The following is a 13,483-nucleotide window of genomic DNA, read 5'->3' on the forward strand; positions in this document are numbered from 1 at the left end:
AATCATTTTCAGGCTTTTGAAGGCTCCTGAATGAGCTTCTTGTGGATAATAGGACACATGCTTGGCTTGGCTTACTGTATAGCCAGATCTAAAGCAAAGCATATAGCTTGGTGCATAATGGCCGGTCATCTCTTGAAAAGTCAGATAGTTATGGGCGTATTCGTGTGACCTGCAGAAGCGCACATGCCGGCTCGTGTTACAGCGATGGTCCTGCAGGAAGAGGCTGTCAGGGGATGCAGGCAGGAGTGATGGAGCCTGCTGTCTCCCTAATGGGCTGATTGCACAGGCTGTGGAGCCTCTGTTGCGTTCACTCACACTGACCTTCTGTCTGACCTGCCATGACATCAGTGTGGCATCTCTGCTGTCTGCTCGACTCATTATCTCGCAGTAACATGGCCCAGGATAGATGAAGACCACTAAAACAATTAGACTTTTAGAAGACTCTAAAATCAGTCCAAAACCATTGTAAGGAGACCCACCACCACAGTGAGAGAATTGTTTTGATTCTCAATTCTGGCAGGAAATGACTGAGGTGCCCTTGAGCAAAGCACCTATCCCCAAATTGCTCCCCGGCACCGCAGCAAAAATGTCTGCTCACTGCTCCGGGTGTGTGTCCATGGTTTGCAGTGAGTGTGTTCACTACTCACTTCTCCTAATGTGTGCACTAACTCTAACTGTTAAATGCAGAGGACAAATATACAAAAATTTACAAATTATTATTTTATATTATAAAATATTATATATTTTTTGTTACAAATTGGGTTACCATACTTGGCCCATCCATCCATCCATCCATCCATCCATCCATCCATCCATCCATCCATCCATCCATCCATCCATCCATCCATCCATCCATCCATCCATCCATCCATCCATCCATCCATCCATCCATCCATCCATCCATCCATCCATCCATCCATCCATCCATCCATCCATCCATCCATCCATCCATCCATCCATCCATCCATCCATCCATCCATCCATCCATCCATCCATCCATCCATCCATCCATCCATCCATCCATCCTAAACTAAGTCCAATGCGGTCAGTGTTGTCAAAAATATAGATTTTTTCGATATGTGTCGATACTGAAATATCTGAAATGCTTCCAATACTCATTTTCTGCAGCATAGATGCACGATACCAGCTGCGCTTTCTCGCTCTCTCATCTCTCTGGCAGCGAGTTGACACACAAACCCGCCTTCCCTCACTCACTCGTTTCATTTGCTCCGGATGAATATCGCTGGTGTTACAGGGCTTGAATTTCAGCATGGGATTACACATAATTTTACCCATTCCCACAGATTTTGTGCCCACACCCAAAGTGCGTGAATATATAAATTGAGTTCTTTTTGCTGCTTATTGCGCTAAACAGTCAAATACACACAAAATAATGTCAAAATGCCGGTCTTGGCAAGTATTCACGTAAACACAGTCAGTTATGTTTTAAGTGAACGTAATCAGTTGAGACAGAAAATGCATGTGTAACACTATAACGGATCCGTGTGTCAGGTCTTAAAGTGACAGCAGCCTAATACCTGCTGCCAAATTATGAGATAATATTTAAAAAAACTCTATATGGCAGGTTTTCCCTATGATATCGATGTCAAAATTGTGGACAGTGATAATGCTGAGTGGCTAGTAACTTTGGAAAACCACTAGCCAAAGTGGCTGTTGAGCAAAAAATGTTAGAAACATAAAACAACATTTTACTGAGCATGTCTTGTTATTTTCTCTGTTTCCTCACAGGTCACCTTCACAAAGCGGAAGTTTGGTTTGATGAAGAAAGCTTATGAGCTGAGCGTGTTGTGTGACTGTGAGATTGCCCTGATCATATTCAACAGTTCAAACAAACTCTTTCAGTATGCCAGCACTGACATGGACAAAGTCCTACTTAAGTACACAGAATACAACGAACCCCACGAGAGCAGAACCAACTCTGACATTGTAGAGGTGAGTGTGGCCTACTTCTGATTCCTGTAATGACCAGTCTTTGATGATTGAAGGATTTTTACATTTACTGTAAATGTCATTTTTGATGTACTAAGCCCCAAAAGGTAATTGGACTTTTGGACATTGACTTTAAAACATTGAGTTTAAAATGTTTGAATTTCATTGCATTAGAAAACATAATATAAAAACAAGTGGCTTCTGCAAATAAATTATGCTGGAGCTTTTCTCAGAAATATTTTCACTTCTTGTAGCCATTTTTTCCTTACTTTTTACTTTTAACCAACCAAGATAATATTTTTGTGAATGCATGAAGTTCCCCTCAATTTTAATTTTTGTTATATAATGCAAATACTTTATATATCAAAATATGAGATATTAATTCTCTGAAAATATGTTGTCGTTTGTTAAGGTCTAACACAGCAATCAGTTTTAAGTTGAAGTTCCGAAATTATCTATGCACAAATGTTCAGCATGAGTTGTTCTATAGTACCATGGAGGACAAACTGATGTCTGGACAGCATGTGACAGTTTCCTTCTCATTCGTGCTTAGATAGGGTTCAGGACGTCTGCAGCCACTGATAAGTCCAGACGTATTTGAGTACCACAACTGACAAAGGGGCATAGATCATGTAACAGCCCCCTAACTGAACTGGGCACATTGCATCTTTTTTTTTTGTCCACCATTCATGTTTGCCTCAATTAATGAGTGTGTAAAAAATGTCCCATTTATACAATTCGTAAAACTGTGTGCTCATCATAAAGCCTTCCCAGCTGGCCATATGAGTGCTGTGCAAACCAAAACCATACTACTGTAGTGTTCAGTACACAGAAAGCAGCATTTGCCAAGCATGCACTGTCCTCATTTTTCAAAAGCAACATTCCAGTTTTATAGGTCGAGACCATCAGTGAGCTAAGAACAAAAATGCATTCAAAACGTCTCTTTGACGTCATTCTACATTTTTTTATCATTCAGTACTCACTTGCTTACTCAATAGAAATAAAAAATTTCAGTGTAGCATGCGTAATACAGACAAAAAAATGTTTTGAAAGGTTTTATCATAAGTGAATACAAATTGGCATATTATGCATAAATAATATTTTTAGCCTTTCAAATATTCTCAGTTGTCTGCATGGTACTCGTGAAAGCATCCTCATTCACTAGATATTTTCTGTTGTAAAGCAAGATTTGAATGCAATTCACAAAATCCTATGAATTGTTATGCAGTTTTAGATATTTTTTAAGTAAAATAAAGGGATAGTTCGCCCAAAAATGAAAAATTGTCATCATTTACTCACTCTCATGTCATTCCATACAGTACCTGTATGGCTTTCTGTCTTCTGTGGAACACAAAAGAAGATGCTTTGAAATATGTCTTTGTTTTTGTCCATATATTGAAATTCAGTGTGGTCCAGTGTTGTTTGGACCATCGACTTTCATTTTATGGTCAAAAAAGTTTTTTTGTGTGTTCTGCAGAGGAAAGAAATTTACAAAGGTTTGGAATGACATATGTGAGTAACAGAATTTATGACAGACTTTTCATTTTTGGGTAAAGCATTGCTTTAAAGTCTTTTACTTAAAAAAAAAAATGTCTAAAACTGCATAAAAGGAGTCAGCTGGGCCATGTTATCTTTTATTCATGCTGATGACACTTGCTGGTGAATTACCTGCATGGCAGAACTGCAGAAGAATGCACAGAGCCATCCACAAGGCCTGAGCTCTCCATCAGTGGCCCATCTGCTCTCTTTTCTGCAACGAGAGGGCCCTCACCTGCATTAAAAATGAATGGACACACTTTCCCCTTATGTAACAGCCACCCCATGTCAGCTTTACCTCTTTACAACAGCTTTTAAAGAGGTTGCTGATGCTGTGCCCCCTCTCAGTGGCTTTGTGCCTTTCCCTCTGTGATTTTAAAGAACTGGAAATCACTGTGTTCTGTGTTGCAAAACGTCCTCTTGCATGACTAAAGAGCCTCTTTGCTGTTGTAAATTGCCATTTGACGCCTTTTTTAAGTGAAAAAAGGTTAGCTTTATCCTGCAATTGTCTTGTAGGACATCAACAAACACATGCAGAACATGTATATCTGCACAATCAGGCGTCAGCAGATTTCTTTCTGACGCTTACTGATGTGGAACGCAAGCTGGTGGCAAGCTGCCGCCTTTCCCACGTCGGCCCTCCGGCCCACTGTGTAGGAGCCTGACCCAATGCATGAAGGGTCCCAACAAAGCAGCCTTGTCCCTGCTCAGTGGGCCAGCGTCTACTCATAGCTGCAGAGATCGCCCACAGCCAGCTCTCTATCTGAGGTTTCAGCCGTAAAGAAGCAGAGCAGAAATAAGCTTTTTGAAGCCTCCTCTCTCTTTTCTTGCCTGGCTACATGTTTTACAGTGCTGGAGAAACCAGGAGCAGAGATATCAGCCCTGGACTTCCATCAAAAGTGCTGTTGACTTTGATTTTGGTTGAAGGCAGCATGTCTCCATAGAGACACATGTAAAGATCTGTGCAGGAGTTATACAGTATACCGATATAACCAACGGATATCAGTACTCAGCAATATTGATTGTATCCATAACAACACAGACCTGTGTTCTCATATTGTACAGTGTGCAATTCTGAAAGAGGATACCATATAGTGATATTATTAATCAAATGGCTTGTACAAAGAGGAACCCAAAGTAACCCAAAGCCCTTTTAAGATATGTCAGTCCACTCTTCGGCCATCTTGGCAACACCCCGTAAAATTTAGGCACTCAAGTTCAGCTCCTGTTTAGCTAAATGGGGGCAAATTGATATCTCCAAATGAAATCTACAAATTTCAAACCAAATTTCAAAAAAAAAAAAAAAAAAAATGCATTGTAAAGTTTGCTGCTTTATTTCAAATCAAGCTACACTGAAAGCTGAAAACTGTATTTTTTTTTTAGTGATATATGATATAGCGTTTTTGTCTTTAGTTATTTAGTTTAGTTATTTAGTTATTAAATTAGTTATTTGTAAATAAATTATCATTATGTATCGGTATTGGCTGATATTAGATATTTTAATTGTGCAATTATTTCCTTTTTAACATATGGATGACAATGAATTAATATTTTAAAAACACAACATTTATTAATAACACTGTTAAATGTAATCTTTGACAAATTTTACAGCAAATATTTTTTTCATACTCTACATAATTTTCTGATGCTTAAATTTAATCTTTAGTTTTTAGTGTGTAATTTCTTTCACACAAAATAGTACACAATTTTTAATATTAGATATTTATTAGTTTTCACCCAACATAGTAGCAGCCTAAATATAATAGGGTGCATCCCTGAAAATTAAAATTAACATTTTTACAGGCTACAAAAGTTTGGTTCTAGATATTTTTCAAATTGTGGGAGTTTGATCCATTTCCTCCTCGTTGTACTTTTTCTGAAGTAACTGTAGACTGTTTGTCCAGCTATATAGAAACTGCTTTCTCACAGATCCAGTGTTATTTGAATCTTTACTTTTTGTTCTTGTTAAGCAGTTAGCTTGTCAAAGAATAGGTGAAGAGTTAAACATTTATTTAACAAATCAATACCGCCATCTCTAAACCTCCCATTTGCATTTTTTTTCTCTTTCATCTTGCCTTATCTTGGTGAAATGTGTTTCACATGGAGGCACTTACACTTATCTAAATAAATAAATTGTGTTAAAATGATAAATGCCACACACACAATCACACATTTTTTTCCTCATTTGTACTTTTTTCTGTCCTCTAGAACAAATGCATCCTTTGCTGCTTTTTCATTGACTTGCTTAAATTCCTGTTCCATGTGAAAAGTCAAATCAAAAGTCACATTCCTACTTGCCACCACCATCTGTAGCAAAAGGCCTGGTCTTGCATAGTCAGGGGAACAGATGTATTGCTTTCCACAGATGGATGTGTGAGTGGGGCACAGTGTGACGACCAGGCTCAGGGCTATGGACTTTGTCTCAAGTCTGGCCCGCAGTCAGTACCGGAGCGCTAGACCGAGATCACCATGCCTGAGCAAAGAGTAGCATGCGTATGTGTGTTTTCGGTGTGTGTGCGACTGTGCGCCTGCCGCACTGTGGTTCAACTTCAATAACACTCCAGGCGACAGGTGAAGCGTTGCGTGAAATCTCCCTTTGTGGATCCTGTCCACTTCTCTGTCTGATTAAAAGTGGCCGCGATCCCATCTGTGTCTCCCTTTTCAAAGGCTGTGGGTCTGAAGCAAGCCCTTTTATTTACTGAGTAGCAGCGCAGGATTGATGGAGCGTTTCCTCAGAGCATGTCCATTCAACGTCTCGCAGGGGTCTTTAAGGACCACTGGTGTTCCACAGTATTGGGTCTCCACTAGCACACTTTGTCCTTGTTCTCACCTTTTGCATTGCTCAGAGAATATGAAAGGAAGTAGAGTTGAAAGGACTTTTCATGTATGATGGACCTCAGTCTAGAAATTGTGTATAATAGAACAGCCCCATACATTTCACTTTTATAAAGGCCGTGGAAGTTCTCTGACCTTTTGTGAAATAAGTCAGGTTATTGATGTATTTAAGGCATATTCACTGTTTATGGGTTCAGAATATGTCATGCTGTTAGCACATACAATTATTTGGTCTCATTCTTGAATTTGTTAAACAAAAAGTGTACTACAAGAGAGTCTACAGTGGAAAATATTTTCCAAATTGCTCATATTTTTTGTAAAATGTTTATATTAGTTAGTGTACATCATAAATGCATGTATTATTTGAGCTGTGAATTATATTGTTCATCTAATTATTAGTTACTGAAGTAATTCTTGTGGGTGGAACTAGGGATGCACAATATATTAGTACCATATTGTTAAATTATGATATTAGAGTTCTTTTTTAATTATTGGTATTGTCGATTTGTGCATAATTATTTCCTTTATTTTTAGTAATCTAAATTTCACAAAAGATTAATAATTAAAACACTACAAAATTAACAATACTGTAAAATGTTATCTTTAGCGAATACTTTTTCATGCACTTTATATTGTTGTGATGCCTAAATTCACTTGTAACATTTAAGGAGTAGATTAATAATAATATAATTTTGATATTTTCCATTTATCAGTTATCACCAAGGACATTAAAATAATAATTGGTCTCTTTCTGGTATCGATGCACTTTCAATGCGATATTTACCATTTTTTAGCGACTTTACATGATCATGACTAGTTGACAAGTTGTAAAAACTTTTCTATCACACTGGTCTCAGGTTGACATGCTCAACAGAAAGTCTATCCTGGCGCAATGTTAGTGTATTATTCTACACGTGATATTTCCTTGTTTTGTCAAACTGAGGAACAAGCTGAAATAATTCTCTGTGGTAATAGTTTAACAAATATCAATACATTCCTTTAATTCATTTGAATTTGACTCGTTATTGAATTTCCTCTTACTGTATGTCAATTTTAATGAATAAAACAAAGACTGTATGAATGAGCGAAAAATACTTTACAGTTGTCCTGTCTAAAGAATGTCCTTATAGTTCCTGTTGTGTTTCAAATTGAATTCTGTTTGTGCTCCAAATGAAAAAGCTGCTGCAGGTAATTAAAATAATTAAATCATCCTTTCTCTTGTTCCTCTCCAACTGGAGGTAATGAAATCTTAGTAGCTCTACGCTGGTATTCTGAATACAGGCTTCTCAGTGTGCACATAGGATTCCTTGAAATCAGATATCAACTTCACAGCAGATACGTGGCGTCCATTTGTCCCTTTTACCCCCTCGCCTCTGTTAGATGCTCTCGAGAGCATTACTCAGCCATGCTGATATCAGTCCATTCTCATTAGCCCATATTATCATGGTTTGAACACATTAGTGAACCCAGCTAACAGCCTTTCTATTGAATGCTGGGAGAAGTTAGGCTGCAGACTTACATTCACATGGTGTACTGTATGTTTGCTTTGAGATTTACATGTATTACTTTTTTTCCGCCACTCTCACCATGTTGCAAATAACCGAACCGGTGGGTGTGCTTTTGTGAACGGCCGGCTGACCTTTTGCAATACTCTAGTTGTTGTCTGAGTTGTCATTTACCTGGCTCAAATAGTAAGCAAATCAGGGAATGATTCAGGCAAATGTTTTAGGCCTCCGTAAGAGGCTTGCATTGTTGTGTGTGGTTTTAAAAAGCAAATGCTTTTTTCTTTCCTGAAGAAATATTCAAAGGCCGACCAGTACAGTAGACAGTACCACTGTAACATATCAACAAAGAAAGCATAGCAAATATAATACAATCATTTTTAAAGGGACCGTTTACCCAAAAAACGGAAATTCTCTCATCATAATAAATGTTGAAACAATTTTCATTTTGAGTGAACTGTTACTTTAATTAGTTTGCACTTAACAGAATTTTTGAAAATTGCCATCTTAGTCTCGAGTAATTCTTTTGAGAATTATTTCCTGGAAAAGGCATAATCAAGAGACGCAGGATATGTAAATCTTGACCATTCCCAAATGTCAGCTTTTCTGCATGAGATTCCTGTTTTGTTCCGTGTGAATAACACCATTGTTTTATCACAAGCATGGGACCAAAAGCAGTCACTCTTGCTTTTCATCTGAACCTTTGAAGCTGCAATCGGCATACAAGCGCCTCCAAACAGCCATGCAACTGTATTAGCTATGCTATGCATATTCATGTTCGTATAGAAGCACTTGAGCTCGTAACAAGAGCTCGCTCACAGTTTCTATTGGCTCTGGATGTGGATGTAGTAAGGAGCCTGTGTCTGGGGAGGAGAGGAAGGAAATGAGGCTATGCTGTGGCACTGGGGGAGGGAGATATTTTTGATAAGGGACTTTTATTCAACACTCTGGCTGATGTCATTGGGTCTGGGGATTTTTGGGACATTCAACACAACACACGACTTTGTGTTATATCAGTAATGCTGCCAAAGCTGTTAAATCAATCGTCATTTTATCAGAGCACTTTTGTACGAGTGCTACAACGCCTCTGTAAGACTTGTGAAGTTTTTTTCTGTAAATGTGCACACTTTGCAAGATAATTGCATTTATTTTTATAGCTGCTGAGCTGAATTTTACTGTTTTGTTGGGAGCTTTGCATTGAATTGTTTGTGCTGTCAATCAAAGCCTGTGCGGTGATTAAGACCCGACTCTGCCTTAATGAATGCAAATTGGCACATCTGCTTCTGTGAGCTAGCTGGCCAGACTGTTCAATTAGCATGATTGATCAATTATCCTCCTCCTGCTGATGTGAGGATGGAAAGAGTGTGGCAGAAAGAAAGAAAAGCAACAGTGCGAGAAGTGAGAGATGGAGATGAACACTTCGGTCCAAATCCCTTAAGTCTGCCTATTAAAATATGGTCTTTAGATTTGATTAGTCTAAATTAATAGTGATGGAATGATTTAAGTCATGCTTACACTTTAAGCAACACAGATGTAAAATTGACTTTGACAAGACAAATTGAAATCATGGCATTTTTAAAGAAAACTAGTCTGTGATTTTTATTTTTATGAACTGTTGGGAAAACTCCCATGGATCCACCATTCATTGGCCTTGATGTCCATTGATGTGTAATTTCATTACACTAAATTTGGCCATTTTGTACAGTGAATCAGCCCGTTTGTCTAATTTTAGAAATTAGCAGCTATACTGCCATTCAAAGGTTTGAGGTGGGCTAGATTTTTGAAAGATGTGTCCAAGGCTGCATTCATCTAGTCAAAAATACAGTAAAACCAGTGAAGTTGTGAAATATTATTATATTTTAAAATAAAGCATGTCATTTGTCAACATTTAGCCTGCTCTAACGAGGAGAGGACTCAGTTGTCTCTCAGTATGTGTTGTTAATACCATGAAAATGACAAATTCATCCCTCTCTTAGCAGGCTTAGGTGGCAGTCTAATGGAAGTATTATTTATATGGCCCTGTTGATTAAGACTTAGCTGCTAAGCTCATTTTCCAAACATTAGCGGCAGCGTGTCTCAGAGGGGCCTGTCTGGGATGTTTCAGAGACAGATCAGGGCTGGAGTGCTGGTATCTTTAACGGTGACATATCCAGATAATAGAGCCCTGCTAACAGGCACCATATTCAGGCCTGAGTGTCCTTCCAATCACATTTGCCTTGCCTTACTAGTGGGGAAACCAGACTTAACAGAGCTCTTTCTGCTCTCTTGTTGTCCGGATGTTATCGTTTGATACTATTGGAAAGATGACTAAGGGACGAACACACATAATTTATCTCGTTTTAACCTAGTCCATGTTTTTAATTTGATTGTCATTGTTTCACCAAGTAAATGAAGTCACTTTGAGAGTTCATGCAGCAATCTCCAGCTGAAAGCAGGGGCATCCGAGTCCTTCCTTGAGGTTTTGGCAGGCACTGCTCTAAAGGATCACTCACTCGCACAATGACGCCACTCACCTCACGCTCTGGCGGGGCAGACGACCCCTACGGTTCTGGACTATTAACCTAGTCTGCGAGGATTAATCTAAAAAGGGCCAGGAGCTTAATTTGCGCTTGATATGCACAGACGACAACACGCAAGAAAAGATTGCATTTTAATTGGCTAGCGCTTAACTTAGTGGCTTGACTTTGGGCTGGCCAGGGGCCAGATTGACTGTGTGATCTGCTAAAGCCATGTTTGACATTTGAAAAGGCTGAAGGGGGGATGCATGGTCAGTTACACTGTTCGGCTCATCCTGGGTGGCTCTTTAAACCACACGCACAGTGTCCTCAGTTTTTCCGGAAATACATTGATCAATAATTGCATACATTTTTTTTATTTTTTTAACTTTTTTATAAGTAGCTCCATAGCATTTTATAAAAATAAAATAAAATATAAAATTCTCAGGTCTTCCAAAAACATTTTTTTTTGACATGATCTTCTCATTCAGTAAAATTACTGTAAATTAGTACTTTTTTTAGTTAATCATTTTTGTTATATTCATTGTCATTGTCCTTTTTTAGCAGCTGCCAGTTGTCGTCTGATTTTCACACTGTTTTGATAAACTACTTATTAAATCTAGTCTAATTTCCCTTATGATCTGTAACATATCACTTCATTTCAGTGATCTCCGTTTCTCTCTATTCTCAATTCCCACTGCTCGCTCTTTAATGTCTCATCTACTGCCACTCTCTTGCTTTCCTTCCTTCTTTTTTTTATGCCGCTTACTCTCACATCGAGCAGTCTTCATATTAAAGTGCTTATTAAGTCAAACGAAAATGTCAGCTGTATTGACATAAAGGAAAGGTGTCTTCTTTAGGATATTCTGATATATGTGCAGTATCTCTCCAATATGATTCTTAATAATGAGCTGACACTCTACATTATAATTGTTGCGTAGACTAAGGAGGAATTATTTTATTAGTCTGTCTTTTGTTTGATTTTCTCATCATTTTCATATAGCAGCTCCATAGCATGATGCCATCACCACCAAACTTCGCTGATGGTATTTGTTGAAGTGTGAACGTACAGCACACATATTATTGTGAATTTTGGTGAATATGCTCTATCTTGGTCTCATCTGACCACAGAATATTTGCCCTCATTGCAACTGGGTCACTTTTTTTTGTGCAAATTATAGTTGTGCTTTCACACATTCTCAGTTGTATGCTGTAGATCCTTCAGAATGATCCTTGGCATGTTCATGCAGAGATTTAGGGAGTGTTTTCTAGGTTGTGGATGATTTGATGTACTTTAAACTTGCTTATAATTGAATAGTCCTTCCAGCGGTTTTAAAAAAAAGTTGCTAGTCACCGCCAGCATTTTTAATCATTTTCACAAAACTTTTATGGCCCCCAGAATATGTAGTTGTATGAATATCTGAACATGCAATATATCAAAGGAAAGAACAGAGCCTCTCTTTTAAGCTTCATGCATTCTTTTTTTGCATTCTTTATCAACATTTGAATGTGGGTAAGTTTTAAAAATTATTTTAATGATTCATAGGTAGAAGCAATTGTTATGTTATATAGATTTACATTAGAAAAGTATCCACTATTTATGAATCACATGGAGATACATTTTAGGGTTGTTAGATATTTTTCGTAACTGTTTAAAAATGAAGTCTGTTTGTGACAAGAAAGAAATGCCTTCTGCATTCGACCTTGTACATGAAGATTTTATAAGGAACGTTTGACCTCATCTTAAAGAGGCGGTTTACCTAATAAATAGTTTAAGTAGAATTGTTTTCTTATCACTAGGGTAAATCAATGACCAAACTGTGGCAACAGTTCTCCTCCACCAATGCTTGCTTAAATAACGTGTTTTGTCAACCTGCAGACTAAAAACAAACACTCCTCTTCTCTGAGTCAGCGTAGTTCTGGTAGTTTCTGAAGGAAAGTGTTGTCATTTCTGCTAATTATAATAAGAGGAGTCATACCAGAACGTTAAAATGTACATTTAGGACCAGAATGAAGATAATATTACAGACAATATCTTAAATATATCAGTTGTTTCACCCAGAAAGCACTGAAATGACTCACAGAATAAATTGATAATATTGCAGTAGTCTCCTAGCCTGGCAAGCCAGACCTACATCAAGATGTTAGGTCTGGCAACTCACCATAGACACGGCTCAATCCGAGGGGCGGGATAAACGGCTGTCTTTCAAATTCACTCTGCACGCAATAGGACAGCGCTTCAACCAACCAGAGCGTTTTCCCAACAGCGGAGCTAACGTTAGTTGATAGATTCAACTTTTGAATCTGGCCGGCAAAACTACGAACACATCGTCCTTTTTAAAGAATGACTTAAGTGCCGTTCTTTGCTCTTTTCTCAAAGAAAAACTTAACTCCAAGTCCTCCAGAGTCGCGGCCAAAGCCGATTCGAAAGACTGTTCTCCAGCAGCAGCCATTCTTTGTTTTCAAGTAGCAGGGAACCGTAGCAACTCTGTCGTCATTATGTTAAGCCCGCCTGCCTACTCTATACACGATGTGATTGGCCTGACCCAATTTAGGTTTTTACAGCTCGAAAGCCAATAGAGAGTTGCTAGACTACCCTGGCTGCAAAATAAATTTTGCTGCCGCTAGGGTGCGTCTAGATTTCTAGGCTAGTAGTCTCCTGCCTCTCAGATTTTTTCTTATATAAATTTTAATATGCTTAGATTCTCCAAGATAGCAACGTCTGCAATCAGAATTTAGTTATTTCAGTGTGAAATATGTCTGAACAAATTCTTCTAAGACCACATAATCTTAGCTAATCTATCCACATCCATTTTTTATCTCTACACTCCTACTATATGTCACATAGTATTGTGTCACGTAGTAGTACTGTTTTTTTTTTATTTCTCAAAGATTTTTAAGAGAAACATCTGAGAAGGTGATACTTAACTGAAACATAACTGAGAATTCCATTATAATTCTAAAAGAGCCACTTCTGAGCAAAAAAACATTCCTTTTGGATGCTATTGAATGGGGGTGTGATATATTTGAGAGTTTGAATTTAACCAGAGGATTGTAACATTTTGTTAAAGGATAGTGTCATACAAAAAGAGTAATTTGTTCCTAGTGTAAGACTGGAAAAACGGGAAGAACTGGAAGAGAGGGCTACTCTCAAAGGAACAAAAA

General features: G+C 38.1%; 1 protein-coding gene across 44 annotated transcripts in view; it reads left to right on the plus strand.

Moving 5' to 3' along the window:
- mef2aa (myocyte enhancer factor 2aa) overlaps nt 1-13,483 on the plus strand; it is a 91,007-nt gene that overhangs the window by 40,719 nt on the left and 36,805 nt on the right. For all 44 annotated transcript variants that reach the window (XM_084124464.1, XM_084124458.1, XM_084124446.1 and 41 more), the window contains one exon: nt 1,750-1,953. In XM_084124464.1, coding sequence (XP_083980590.1) covers nt 1,750-1,953 — 204 coding nt within the window. The remainder of the gene's footprint in view (nt 1-1,749; nt 1,954-13,483) is intronic.

Source organism: Abramis brama, assembly GCF_963993115.1.
Source record: "Abramis brama genome assembly, chromosome: 9".
NCBI lineage: Eukaryota > Metazoa > Chordata > Actinopteri > Cypriniformes > Leuciscidae > Abramis > Abramis brama.